The following is a 12,922-nucleotide window of genomic DNA, read 5'->3' on the forward strand; positions in this document are numbered from 1 at the left end:
GGTCCTGTGCACATCTCAGGTGCCCTTGGTTCTGTGTGCATGTGTGTTTGTGTGCCCCAGATGCCTGAGTTCAGTGTGTATGTACACAAATGGGTGTGTTACACAAGAGCTGGAGCCAGGGGTTGGGGCTGGAGCTGTGGGATACCACTGGGTTACCAAGAGGGTGCCAGGCATGGCATGGCCAATGGGGAGAGCTGGACGGGGTGGGAGGTGCACCCAGGAGGAGGAGAGGAATTGCATCCTGTTGTGCTGAATGGGGTGGGGAAGGGGCCAGTTTTTGCTAATGAAGCCCCCTCTTTTCTCTCTCCAGACCAAGCTGCCTCCTCCCTGCCCAGTGCTACCCAGTGCCGCCCACTGCCACCGGTGCCATGAAGCTGCTGGGCCTTGCTCTGATGCTGGTGTTGGCAGGTAAGTGCGTGCCTGTGTGTGTCCAGATGCCTAGGTTCCGTGTGTGTGTGTCCTGGATTCCTGTTTTGTGTCTGGGACACCCTGAGTTCTGTGTGTGGGCGTGTGTGTATGTGCATCTGGGGCATGTGGGTTGTGTGTGTTTGAATATGTGTGTGTGTTTGTGTGTGTTAGGGAGACCTGAGGTATGTGCGTGTCTGGGACACCTGGTGGGGCATGTGTGTGTGGCATGTGTGATGCCTGAGTTTTGTGTGTGTGTTTGTGTCTAGGACACCTTGTGCTTGTGTGTGTTCAGGATACCTGGTGTGTGTGTGTGTGTGTGTGTGTGTCTAGGACACATGGTGCACATGTGTATGTGTGTGATGCTTGGGTCTGTTCAGAACACCTGATATGTGTTTGTCTTCAGGACACCTGGTGAATGCATATGTGTGTGGGTCCAGGACAACATGCATGTTTATGTATATGTGTGTGTGTATGTGTCTAGGAAACCTGGTACATGTGTGTGTCTAGGACACTAGGACACCCGGTGCATATGTATGTCCAGGGCACCTGGTGTGTGCATGTGTGTGTGTGAAGCCTGGGTTATGTGTGTCTATCCAGGACACCTGGTATATGTTTGTGTCCAGGAAAACTGGTGAATGTGCATGCATATGTATGTGTGATGTCTTGTGTATGTTTGTGTGTCTGAGTGTGTGTGTGTATGACCCCTGTTTCTTGCAGCCCAGCCACCACCCCTCCCCTCTCCCCACTAGTCAGGTTGTAACTCCTCTCTGTCCCACCCCCCAGCTGCTGCCTCCAAGACCCCCCGCATGCTCCGGGGCTTCCAGTGCCCTGATGACACCCATCAGTGGGACGCGGCTCTCTATGAAGGATTCAAGTTCAAGTGTACGGGCGTCCTGATCCACAAGAACTGGATCCTCACACTCGCTCACTGCAACTCTAAGGGGTATGCCCACCTCTGAGCTGGAGGGGGATGGCGGGTGGTGAGAGGGTTGTGGGGGTCTCCTATGTCCCCTTAATTCTGCCCACTATTTCAGCTGTAACCAGAGGTCTCATTTGACTTGGAACTGACTGGGATTTTCTCTGTGGCTGCTGGGGACAGCACTAGGAGCAATGGCCTCAGGATACAGCAGGGGAAGCTGAGGCTGGCGATGAGGCATAACTTTCTATGGGGGTGGTCAAGCACTGGAAGCAGCTAGAGAAGTGGTGGAGTTATCATCCCTGGAAGTTTCCAACACCCGGTTGGGGAGATGGGTGGTGGAGTCATACTGGATGGACTGGGATGAAATAACCTACCACAGCCATAGAGGACAGCTTAGAAACAAAGGCCTCAAGCTACAGCAGGAGAAACTGAGCCTGGATATGAGGAAGAACTTCCTATGAGGGTGGTCAAGTATTGGACCAGGCTAGAGAGGTGGTGAAGTCTCTGTTTCTGGAAGATTTCAAGACTGGGTTGGGCAGATAGGAATGGTTGAGTCATACTGGGTGGAGAGGGTGGAATGACCTACCATGGCCATTGGGAACAGGTTAGCAATGGCCTCAACACCAGGCTGGAGAGATGCTGGTCTGGGCTGGTTTAGTCAGGGCTGACCCTACCTTGAGCAGGGGGCTAGACTAGATGTCACCTCATGAGGTCTCTTTCCCTATAATTGGTCTCTGGTTGTGACCCAGATTGAAGTTCATTTCAGCTCCCCCAAGGTGTCGTTCACACATCTGCTCTCTCCCGCATGCTCATTGGTGTGATTCCAACTTATTCATGAGGAGCTACAGAGTCACCCTCCCAGCACTGAAGAGGTTGGGGTATCAGGACCCCCCTCCCAACAGTCCCTTCAGCTTTTCTAAGTTCCCTGGTGAATCATGACCTTGTGGAAGTCCTCCAACTAACCTCCTTCCTTCCTTCTGCATTGCAGGCCTCTTTATGCCCGTTTAGGGCAACATAATTTATTGCAACCGGATTACACGGGGCAGCTGAAATTGTTGATGAGGCGCTTTCTCCATCCCAACTTTAACAGTGTCACCAGGGATAATGACATCATGCTCGTCAAACTGTCCATGGCGGCCAACGAAAGCAAAAAGTTGAGGACAGTCTGTCTCCCTGATGACCCGACCCAATGTGCTGAACCTGAGGAGCACTGTGTCCTCTCAGGCTGGGGCTCCAGATTCCTGAAGAACGGTAGAGTCACTGGAAAGGTGGAGGGCATTTCTTCCCCCATTCTTTTCTCCCTGCTTCCCTTCTGCTCCCAATATAAGGCAAAAAAAAAAAGAAAAAAAGAAATTGTGGACCAAAAATATCATGGGAGAGAAGGAAGCCAATTGTTTTGGTCAGTGGAGTCTCTCAACAGGGTTGATTTCAATGAGGAGCATTGACAATACCCCTTTGTTTGCTCTGTGGGTGCTGACACATGATGCATTTATTTTGGGATAAATTCTACTCCATGATAAATTTATTCCGGGGTGAGGAGTGGACATATGGCAATAGCTGTGGCCATTAGAAGTGGGGGGCTTTGACAATTGGAAGATGTTATTTTTGCCCCCCAAATATGAGTTTTTTTAAAATGAGAAAGAGGTTGACACTGGGCTTGTCTACACATGGATTTACACCATCTTTAATTTACTGCACAGTAAGTTCCTGCACAGTAAGTGGGAATGGGCCAGTGTCTACATGTGCAGGCATTAAAGTGCATTAATGCTGTATGTGTACTGACTTAGCATTTAAGTTAGTCCCAAATAAGTCCACACACACAGTAAGGCATCTATCTCCATGTGCACAGTAGGGCATCTACACGTGCATTACTGTGCAGTAACTAATCAGGTGTAAATTTGATACCTGCAAGACGCAGGTATCAAATTTACTGCCAAGTTGGCATAAGTGGCCGTATGTACCGCACAGTAAAGGTGTACACATGTAGATGCACACCCATACTGCACAGTAATTTTGGTTACCGCGCAGTAAATGTGCATGTGCAGACACGCCCACTGATGTTTTCCTAGTGGAAAATTTTCCCAGTGTTGACAAACTGATGGGGTGATAGGTGGATAGACAGATGTAGGGATGAGTAGATAGATAGACAGATAGATAGAGAGAGAGAGAGAGAGAGAGAGGAGGGTGTCTGGGAATAGATGGATGGATAGGTAGATAGTGGTAGGAATAGATGGATGGATAGCTAGGTAGAGGGTGTATGTGGGGATGGATAGATAGATAGAAGGGCGTATGGGGATGGAGAGAAAGAGAGTGTGGGGATGGATGGATAGACAGACAATTAGCTAGCTCAATAGATGGGGTGTGGTGATAGATGGATGGATTGAGAAGGAGTGTGTGAGGATGGATGGATGGATGGATGGATGGAGAGGGTGTGTGGGTATGGATGGGAGGGGGTGTGCAGAGATGGTTAGAAGTTGGGAAGGTGGAAGAGAGGGATGTGGTTGATGGCAGTCACTCATTGTGGTGCCCTGTGACCAGTGGGGTCCCTCAAGGCTCTGTCCTGGGACCCATACTGTTCAACATCTTCATTAACGATGTGGACATTGGAGTCAGGAGTGGACTGGCCAAGTTCGCCGATGACACCAATCTTTGGGGCAAAGCATCCACGCCAGAGGACAGGCGGGTGATCCAGGCTGACCTGGACAAGCTCAGCAAATGGGCAGACGAGACCCTCATGGTGTTTAACACCAAAAAATGCAAGGGTCTCCACCCTGGGAGGAAAAACCTGCAGCACCCTTATAGGCTCGGCAGTGCTACGTTGGTTAGCACTACAGAAGAAAGAGACTTGGGGGTCATCATTGACCACAAGATGAACATGAGCCTGCAATGCGATGCTGCAGCTAGTAAAGCGACCAAAACGCTGGCTTGCATCCATAGATGCTTCTCGAGCAAATCCCGGGACGTCATTCTTCCCGGGACGTCATTCTTCCCTTGTACTCAGCCTTGGTGAGGCCGCAGCTGGAGTACTGCGTCCAGTTTTGGGCTCCACAATTCAAAAAGGATGTGGAGAAGCTTGAGAGAGTGCAGAGGAGAGCCATGCGCATGATCAGAGGTCAGGAAAACAGATCTTACGATGACAGGCTGAGAGTCATGGGGCTCTTTAGCCTGGAAAAGCGTAGGCTCAGGGGTGATCTGATGGCCACCTATAAATTTATCAAGGGTGACCACCAGGATCTGGGGGAATGTTTGTTCACCAGAGCGCCCCAAGGGATGATGAGGTCGAACGGTCACAAACTCCTGCAAGACCGTTTCAGGCTGGACATAAGGAAGAATTTCTTTACTGTCCGAGCCCCCAAGGTCTGGAACAGCCTGCCAGCAGAGGTGGTTCAAGCACCTACATTGAACACCTTCAAGAGTAAATTGGATGCTTATCTTGCTGGGATCCTATGACCCCAGCTGACTTCCTGCCCTTTGGGCAGGGGGCTGGACTCGATGATCTCCCGAGGTCCCTTCCAGCCCTAATGTCTATGATGTATGATTGGAGGGGGCATGGGGATGGATGTATGGATAGTGGGATGGATGAATAAATAGAGAGGGTATGTGTGGAGATGGATGGTTGGATGGAAAGATACATAAAGGGGGTGTGTGGGGATGGATGAATGGATGGATAAATTGGGCTGTGTAGATGGATGGATAGATGGGGTGTATGGGGATGGATGGATTGATGCATGGATAGGTGCATAAATGGAGGTGTGAGGATGGATGGATAGACAGATAGATGATGTGTGGGGGACGGACAGATGGATAATGAAGGGGTGTATGGGGATGGATGGATGGACACCATAGCTAGACAGAGTTATTGTGAGAAGAAAGGCTTCTATTCTTCCCAGCCCCCGCTCCCTGCTGGTTCTCCCCACAGGTCCCTCCAGCTCAACCTCTCTTCATCCCCACAGGGCCCCCACCTGATGTGCTGATGTGCGGCAATATGACTGTGGTCTCCCATGCCACCTGCCAGGCTTCCCGCCCTAAAGGCCTCACCCCCAATATGATTTGTGCCACCGTGATCAGAGGGGGCACCGATGCCTGTCAGGTGATGGGGGCAGGTTCAGAGGAAGGGAAGGGGCCAGGTAGATGGGTGGGATGGGGGTGTCCCTGGCATAACTTCTTGGAGAACACAGGGTAGGACCCAGCCTGGCCCCTGCCCCTCTATGCACTGTCCCCTAGTGATGGTGTGATGAATAACTCTTGTTCTGTGATGGGCACTGTCTACGCTCAGCTCTGGGAGAGGAGTGGGTCTGGGAAGTCAGAGCAGGGGGGGCTGGGACCCCGGACACCTGGGTTCTCTCCCATCTCTGGGAGGGGAGTGAGGTCTGGGGCATCAGTGTGGGGGTGGGGGATGATCCTGTCCCTGGGAGGAGAATGGAATCTGTATTTAGAGCATAGGAGGCTGGGGACACCTGGGAACCTGGACACACAGATCTGGGAGTCTGGGACCCATTACTGGTTCTGCCACCAACCTACTGAGTCACATGAGGCAAGCCCCTACCCCTCCACCCATGCCTCAGTTTCCCCATCCCCTCTTGGACTCTGTAGACCACTCTGGGCAGGGTGAGACCAAGGCCAGCACCACTGGGCAGAAGAGGGGAGTAAAACAGAGCTCCTTGATCACCAGGTTCAATAAACACAGGCATACATGAATGAGAAGGACTACCCAATGAGTTTTAGCATGGAGCAGTGGGCAACCTCCGCAGACCCTTGGTTTCTCTTTCTCTCTCTAATTAGCTGCCCTAACTGAGGGACCATTGCCCAATTCCCAACTTCTGTAGTCTTCTAAGGAAGGGAGTGTCTCTATCACTACGCCCATTCTCCAATCCCCACCAGCTCTTCCCTGCAACGTGCCCCCTCTGGAAGACAACAGCAATTCTGGTCAAGGTGCTCCCAGGACACTCTTCCTTTACTAACAAGTCCCTTTCCCCCACAGGCGGACTTTGGCTCCCCCCTGGTCTGCAGGGGTGTTCTGCAGGGCTTGGCCTCCTGGGGCTTTGAGGAATGCTCCTACAGAGTCCCGCCCAACGTCTTTGTCAAGGTCTGCAAATACGTCAACTGGATCCGGGAGGTCATGGCTTCCAACTGACTGGGGATAGCCCCAACATAGAGAGATCCCCCCACCACCCGCACCAACCATTTTGCTCCATGTCTTGCTCCTGGGTGCCCAAAATATAGAGATCTGCGTTTTGTTGCACAGGGATTTCAGTGTCTTGCATGTCAACAAAAGTCTTACAAGTCAACGATCCATCAACCCCATGTCTTCCAGCCATGAAGGAGGACTTGGAAGGCTTCGTGGACCAGGGCCACCATCAATGTACCACCTTATCTCCAATGGTGGGCAGTAGTGCATGTTAAGGAAATGGCATCCAATTTTCTGTCTGGGTGATTGGTTGTTACACGCAGAATGACTCCAAAGGCTCTTATTTTATCTGGAGAAATACAAGGGTCTTCTGGGCTCTGGCTTATTAGAATATCAGCACTTTAGCAAAATTAGTGGAGGAGTTTTATACAGCTCATGTTCATGTTCTTGCCCATTTCTCTGACATTATGATCTTTTGGCTAAGTAAGAAGGGAGTAGGAAAGCTCTGAGTCATGATGCGAGACTGGTATTCATACCTGGAGTCATCTTATGGATGGTGGATGGATGGATGGATGGGTGGATGGACGGATATGTGTGTGTGTGTGTATGGATGGGGTGGGTGGGTGGGGATGGTTGGATGGGGTGGGTCGATGTGTTGACACTGGATTTGGACCCATCACCTGTATTTTTGTTCCAGGCGGGCACAACCCTCAGACTGACCACAACACCTGCCACTTGATAATAGGTGAATTTATTGATACAGAGAAAGAACAAAAAAGCAACAATACAAACAATCTACATCTACCAGTCCTAGGGCTGTCATCAGAGTCAAAGTACATCTGGTCAGGATGCAGCCTCCACTCTGAGGCTCTCTGTCTTAGGTGCCAGCAGTCTGGAGGTGTGATGCCAAGGCCCACAGCTCCCCTCCAGTGGGGTGCATGAAATGGGCTACTGGTATGCCCTTGGTCCATGGTGGACTTGGGGACTCTTCCTGAGGGATGGGGACGGGGATGGGAATGCCTCTCAAGGAAGAGAAGGAGGTATGGGACAAAGGGAGGGACCCTTTGTTACTCTCAAGCCTCTGCTTTTGTATTCTCCTTCCCCTTGATGACTCCTGATGACTCTTCATGTGTGGTTATCTCTGGTTCGTTCTCTCTCTGTGATCACACGTCCATGTAGCCTTCCAGGCCTTGTCCTAATTTGGCCTTTTCCCCCAACACTGGGACTTAGGCCCCCCTTTTCTCTGAGGCCTTGTTGCTGGTGTCACTTATCTTGTGTTGTGGGACAGTATGGTATATACTTCTTTGGTTCCCAGGCTGTGTGTTACTGTTGTGCCAGACAACCTGTCTGCCTTGAAGGCTGTGATCTCGTGTTATGGCATGCCCCCCCTTCAGTTCTCAGGCTGTGCCCATCTGTTGGCCTTGTGCTAGACAGTCCAGCTACTTTCAGGGCCGTGAGAAGCTGTGTGGGTGTGTTTCCCAAACTATTTAGAAATTCAGTTAACCCCTGCTGCCCATCTTGACCCCTTATAATGCATATATCTATACCTATAAGCCAATTCCCCCCAAAACAGGCCTTTAAATACCATTTCTAAGCCAACATATCCCCTCCTTGAAGATATATGTTCACACTATACTGAACCATAATCACTGGCATCACCTGGACTGTCCATAAGATTTGTGGGGAACTCCACCAGTTGTCCAGGGAAAAGTACGATGGCATTTGTGGTCAGGGGCTCCAGTGGGCTGGATGCTGTGATGAACCCTGAACCATTGTTCAAATGTTGCCCGTACCCCCTCGGACTCAGCATTCCCTAGCCCAGCAAGCGAGTTTTAGCTATTTAGGTTTAAATAGGCCTCCCGTACTGGGATTGGGGAATGTACAGCCTGAGATGCCTACCAAACCTTTTGCACAGCATTTCAGGTAGCATGTCGCTCCACAGTGAATGTCTTATCTGATTGTCAAGATGGCTATTCAGATCAGAAAAAAACATTTCATGGTCAGCATCTCTGAGGACCAGCCATGTCCTTGGCAACTTTACCTCTCCTGTATACTGGGTGATGCTTTCTTGTTGTATCAACTGGATGCCCGGTGCCATTGTAGCACTACCAGTGCTCTTCCATCCTGTAAAAGGCTGGAGAAATGCCAATGGTTAGGACTTTCCCAACCCACCATGAAAACCAGGCATGCCGTCTGCACAGGAAGGCCCTGGTCTTCCTGGGGATCCCATCACTTTACTCTGTGTTCCCAATCTCTGCACAAATTCTGGGAGTTAAACAAACTACATTACATTACTATTTCTAATATAGGAGCTAAAATACATATGTAGCAAAAACAAACAAAACCAAAGGAAAAAAGAAAAGAAACCCCCCCAAAAGGATGACAATAAAACAAACAACCCATCCAGCCTTCTCGATCTTTGGCATGGCTGAGCTCTGAGGGGTCTTGGAGGTGATGTTCTGCATGATGCACCATTTCTTGCAGCCACTCTGCAGGTATTGAATAGCCTAGCAAGACGTTTTGCTTTACACATCACAGTCCAGCACAGTTGACCTCACGATCACTTATAGCAATAGCGTTTTACAGACAGAGCAAAACACGGTCACTGCACATAACACAGTCATGCTTGATTTCTCTCTGTACCCAGCAAACTTCACAATGCTTCAGTGGTGGGCCATCCTGCAAACACAAAGACAAAAAGGGGCTCACCCCTCAGCTAGTTCACTGTCAGCTGGTGCACTGTGTCTGGCTTTGCCTGGCCCATAGCCAGGCTGGCACTCACCCAAACATTTCCCCTCCTCGTGCCTTGCAGAGGCTGCTTTTACAGCAGTGCTCTCCTCTCAAAGTGCTGCCAAGGTGTATCTCTGGCACACATCTCTTTCCTCAGCCTTCACCAAGGGTTTTTCTGTCGGGGAGTGCTCCCTCTATCCTTTTCCCAGTGAAGGGTAACCCACAAGGCGGTGGGAGCTAGGGTTTTAAGACACCCTGAGTTCACCCCTGCCCATTCCCCAGGGTGGTTATGATGTGCCATTTTGCAGAGCTTAGCTCACTACGGGTAGCTCCATCACACTAACCACACCCAGGAGGGTGTCGGTTTTAGGTCACACCCAGGACCAAACTCTACCCCCTGCTCTGGTCTTCTTCATTCCTCATGGACACGTCTCTGACTTCTGGGCTTCCTGGCGCCTCCTCGGGCCAGTTGAGATTGCAGCTCCCAGCTCTGGCAGCTCTAGCAGTGGTCTTTTCACTATGCCTCTTCTCTGGACCAGATCACTTGGTCTTCTAGGGCCCTGCAGACTCTTTATTAAATCTTTCTCTCTCTCACTTGGCTCCCCTCAGGCCCTCCGGACCCACCCAGGTCTATTTCCTCCTGATCTACCTCCTCCTGGACTCCACATCACTGACTGCCTCACACTGTTCAGACTGAGTCCCTGGCTTCCCATGCTCTCCCAAACTCTGGCTGGGCTCTGCACCCACTCTCAGTTCCCTGCTCTGTGAGTCTCTCAAACCCCTCAAAGATCTCTCACTTACTGGCAGGTCTCTTGGCCTAGCGATTCTCTCTCTTAACTCTTCTGGCAATACTTTCTCCAGCAGATCTCTCTTTCTAGCAGCTCCCTGGAATACCACCGCTTCCTTCTAGGTCCTACCTAACTTCCAGCTTTCCTCTTCTTTACCAGATCTTAACCGTAGCCTTTCTGGGCTACAGGCTTCACAATTCGTTTTCATCAGCGGCCCCTTCTTGCCTTGCTTACTGCAAACCAGTCCAGTCAGCAGATCTTGGTTTCTCTCTCTCTTTCTCAGATCACTGCACAATCTGTGCTGGCCTTGCTTTCTACAAACCAAAAGCAATCTCTGTCCCCCTCCCTCCCAGTCCTTCAAGCTCCACTCTGGGACCGAGACAGCTCCCTCCAAAAGATCGTGGGTTATGAATTACACACCACACACAATCCCTTCAGAAAAGCTCATCCCACCTTGCTCAGAAAGGAGCCTTCAAACTTTGCCTCTTCCGAGAAACAAAACGTGCCTCCAATGAGCTCTCTCCTCTTTCCCTGCCCAGAGTCACTCAGCGTAATCCTGGGCACTGATCTCTGTCCACACAGCTGGCCCCCGATGTTTCCCAAACCAAGCTGTTACACTCTCTCCTATCTAAGTACTTCCTGAAGAGGCAGCTGGCATCCAGTAACACACCCTCTCTCTTTCTGTGCCATCTGCTACCTTTACTCTCTGGTGCACACAGGATCCCAGAGTATCTGTCTCACGTTCCTCTGACTGTCTCTGATCTCTCTGAAGCTGCACAACACTCTGCCTTGCCATAACCTGCAGTTGTAACCCACACCTTACAGACTCCACAGAAAACGCACACAACCGCTCTTGCCCTCTTTCCACTGAAGACTATTTCCAAGGACCTCAGAGTCAAAGGACACAGCCTTTCTAGCAGAGAGATGACTTTCCCTGCTTTCTAGCTTCCTATTGCAAACACAACAGGAGGGTCTTACTTAATCCCAAGTGGACCACAGCACATACCCTTGTCCACTGCTCTGCCTGACCTAGGCAAACAAAGTCTACCGGTCAGCGGTAACAAGCCACACTTACAACTCTAGTCACAATTACCATACGGCTCTACCTCACTACAAGTCTTAGCTAACTCCTCTAGGACAGATCACTCCACATCAACAAATTCCCCATTTGGTCAGGTTACTGCCCTTGTGTCCCAGCAGAGTCAGCAATTGTTAACACTAGATTTGGACCCAGCACCTATACCTTTGTTTCAGGCAGGCACAACCCTCAGACTGACCACAACACCTGCCACTTGATAATAGGTGAATTTATTGATACAGAGAAAGAACAAAAAAGCAACAATACAAACAATCAAACCATCTACATCTACCAGTCCTAGGGCCGTCATCAGAGTCAAAGTACATCTGGTCAGGATGCAGCCTCCACTCTGAGGCTCTCTCTTTTAGGTGCCAGCAGTTTGGAGGTGGGATGCTGAGGCCCACAGCTCCCCTCCAGTGGGGTGCATGAGATGGGCTACTGGTATGCCCTCGGTCCATGGTGACCTCAGGGATCCTTCCCAGAGGATGGAAACAGGGATGGGGACCCCTGTCAGGGAGCAAGATGGGAGGGATGGGACAAAGGGACTCTTCATTACTCTCAAGTCTCTGCTTTTGTATTCTCCTTCCCCCCTCCTTCCCACCTCTGTCTTTTCATCTGTGGCTGTCTCTGGTTGACTGTCTCTATGTTATTAGACATCTACGTAGCCTTCTGGGCCTTGTCCTAATTGGCCTTTTCCCCCAAAACCGGGATTTCGCACCCCCCTGCTTTCTGAGGCCCTGTTGCTGCTGTCACTTATCTTGTGTTACGGGATAGTATGGTACATACGTCTTTGTAGCCCAGGCTGTTTCCTAGACTATGTGTCTTTGTTGGCCTTGTTGTGCTAGGCAGCCCATCTACTTCCACAGCCATGAGAAGCTGTGCGTGTGTCTCCCAAGCTCTTTAGAAATCCATTTAACCCCTGCTGCCTATCTTAACTTCTTATAATGCATATATCTATACCTATAAGCCAATTCCCAAAAAACAGGCCTTTAAATACTATTTCTAAGCCAACAGATGGGTGCGTGTGTACAGGAATGGATGGATGAGTGTGTGGGTGAGTGTTTGTGGAAATAGATGGATGGAAGTGTTGGTGTTTGCGTATGGGGGGAGATGGACTGGTAGGTGGGTGTGTGTGGGGCTGGATGGATGGGCATGCGGGGCTGGATGGATGAATTTCTCCACACCCTCCATGATGTCATGGGCCTCTATCCTATGCCACCTCTGTCTTTTCTTCTCCATCTGAAGAATCCCAGCCTGGTTGCTCCCCCTGGGTCTGCCCGCTGCTCCAGCCCCCTCATCATTGTGGCTTCCTTTTTTCCAGTCCCTTGCTAATTCCACCGCATCCTTTTTGAGATGCAGAGACCAGAGCTGACTCCATATCTAAGATACAGGCATTTAACAAGAAGTAGGTATTATTCTTGAAGGGGTGAACTTGGAAAAGGCTTTGCTCAGTGCAGTGGTGCTGCCCAGTGGCTGCACGGGGAAGTGTAGTAGCAGCGAGCAACCATCTTGGAAGAACAGCTTGTGCACCTGCCCTTGACTACAGAGTAAATTTGTCCCTGGAGAAAATCCAGGCTAAGTCCACTGTGCCCCTGTCTGGAGCCAAAAGCTGATGCCTCTTTGCCATAACTCCCACAGCTCCCTGAATAGAAATGCTACAGCTGTTGGTTATAAAACAGGGGGCTTCAATTTTGGGCAGAAAAATCATCCTACCTGCTTAAAACACAGACAGGTTTTTTTCAGGAGGGGAATGATTTTGGGGGAAGAAAGGTGTCTGTTGTATATGGAAAAACATGTTAAATGGACCAGCAGATGTAGTTAAGTGTGCATACAGCAAAAGTGAAGGAGACACAGAGGCTATGAACAGATGC

At 50.3% G+C, this 12,922-nt stretch overlaps 1 protein-coding gene across 1 annotated transcript; it reads left to right on the forward strand.

Annotated features, from left to right (window-relative positions):
• The first annotated feature begins 368 nt into the window (after positions 1-368).
• LOC149861656 (trypsin-like) lies at positions 369-6,461 on the forward strand. The gene is made up of 5 exons (XM_090052599.1): positions 369-408; positions 1,192-1,351; positions 2,316-2,578; positions 5,281-5,417; positions 6,309-6,461. The coding sequence occupies exons 1-5, from the start codon at positions 369-371 to the stop codon at positions 6,459-6,461; spliced, it is 753 nt and encodes a 250-aa protein (XP_089908725.1).
• The last annotated feature ends 6,461 nt before the right edge of the window (positions 6,462-12,922 follow it).

Source organism: Crocodylus siamensis, chromosome 6 (assembly GCF_052110815.1).
Source record: "Crocodylus siamensis isolate JL-2025a chromosome 6, ASM5211081v1, whole genome shotgun sequence".
NCBI lineage: Eukaryota > Metazoa > Chordata > Crocodylia > Crocodylidae > Crocodylus > Crocodylus siamensis.

Excerpts from the sequence above, each read along its gene's own strand:
- LOC149861656 (XM_090052599.1), top strand. The coding sequence starts at position 369 with ATGAAGCTGCTGGGCCTTGCTCTGATGCTGGTGTTGGCAG. Across the intron at positions 409-1,191 it reads TCTGATGCTGGTGTTGGCAG|CTGCTGCCTCCAAGACCCCC; the intron begins GTAAGTGCGTGC and ends CCCACCCCCCAG. Across the intron at positions 1,352-2,315 it reads GCTCACTGCAACTCTAAGGG|GCCTCTTTATGCCCGTTTAG; the intron begins GTATGCCCACCT and ends TCTGCATTGCAG.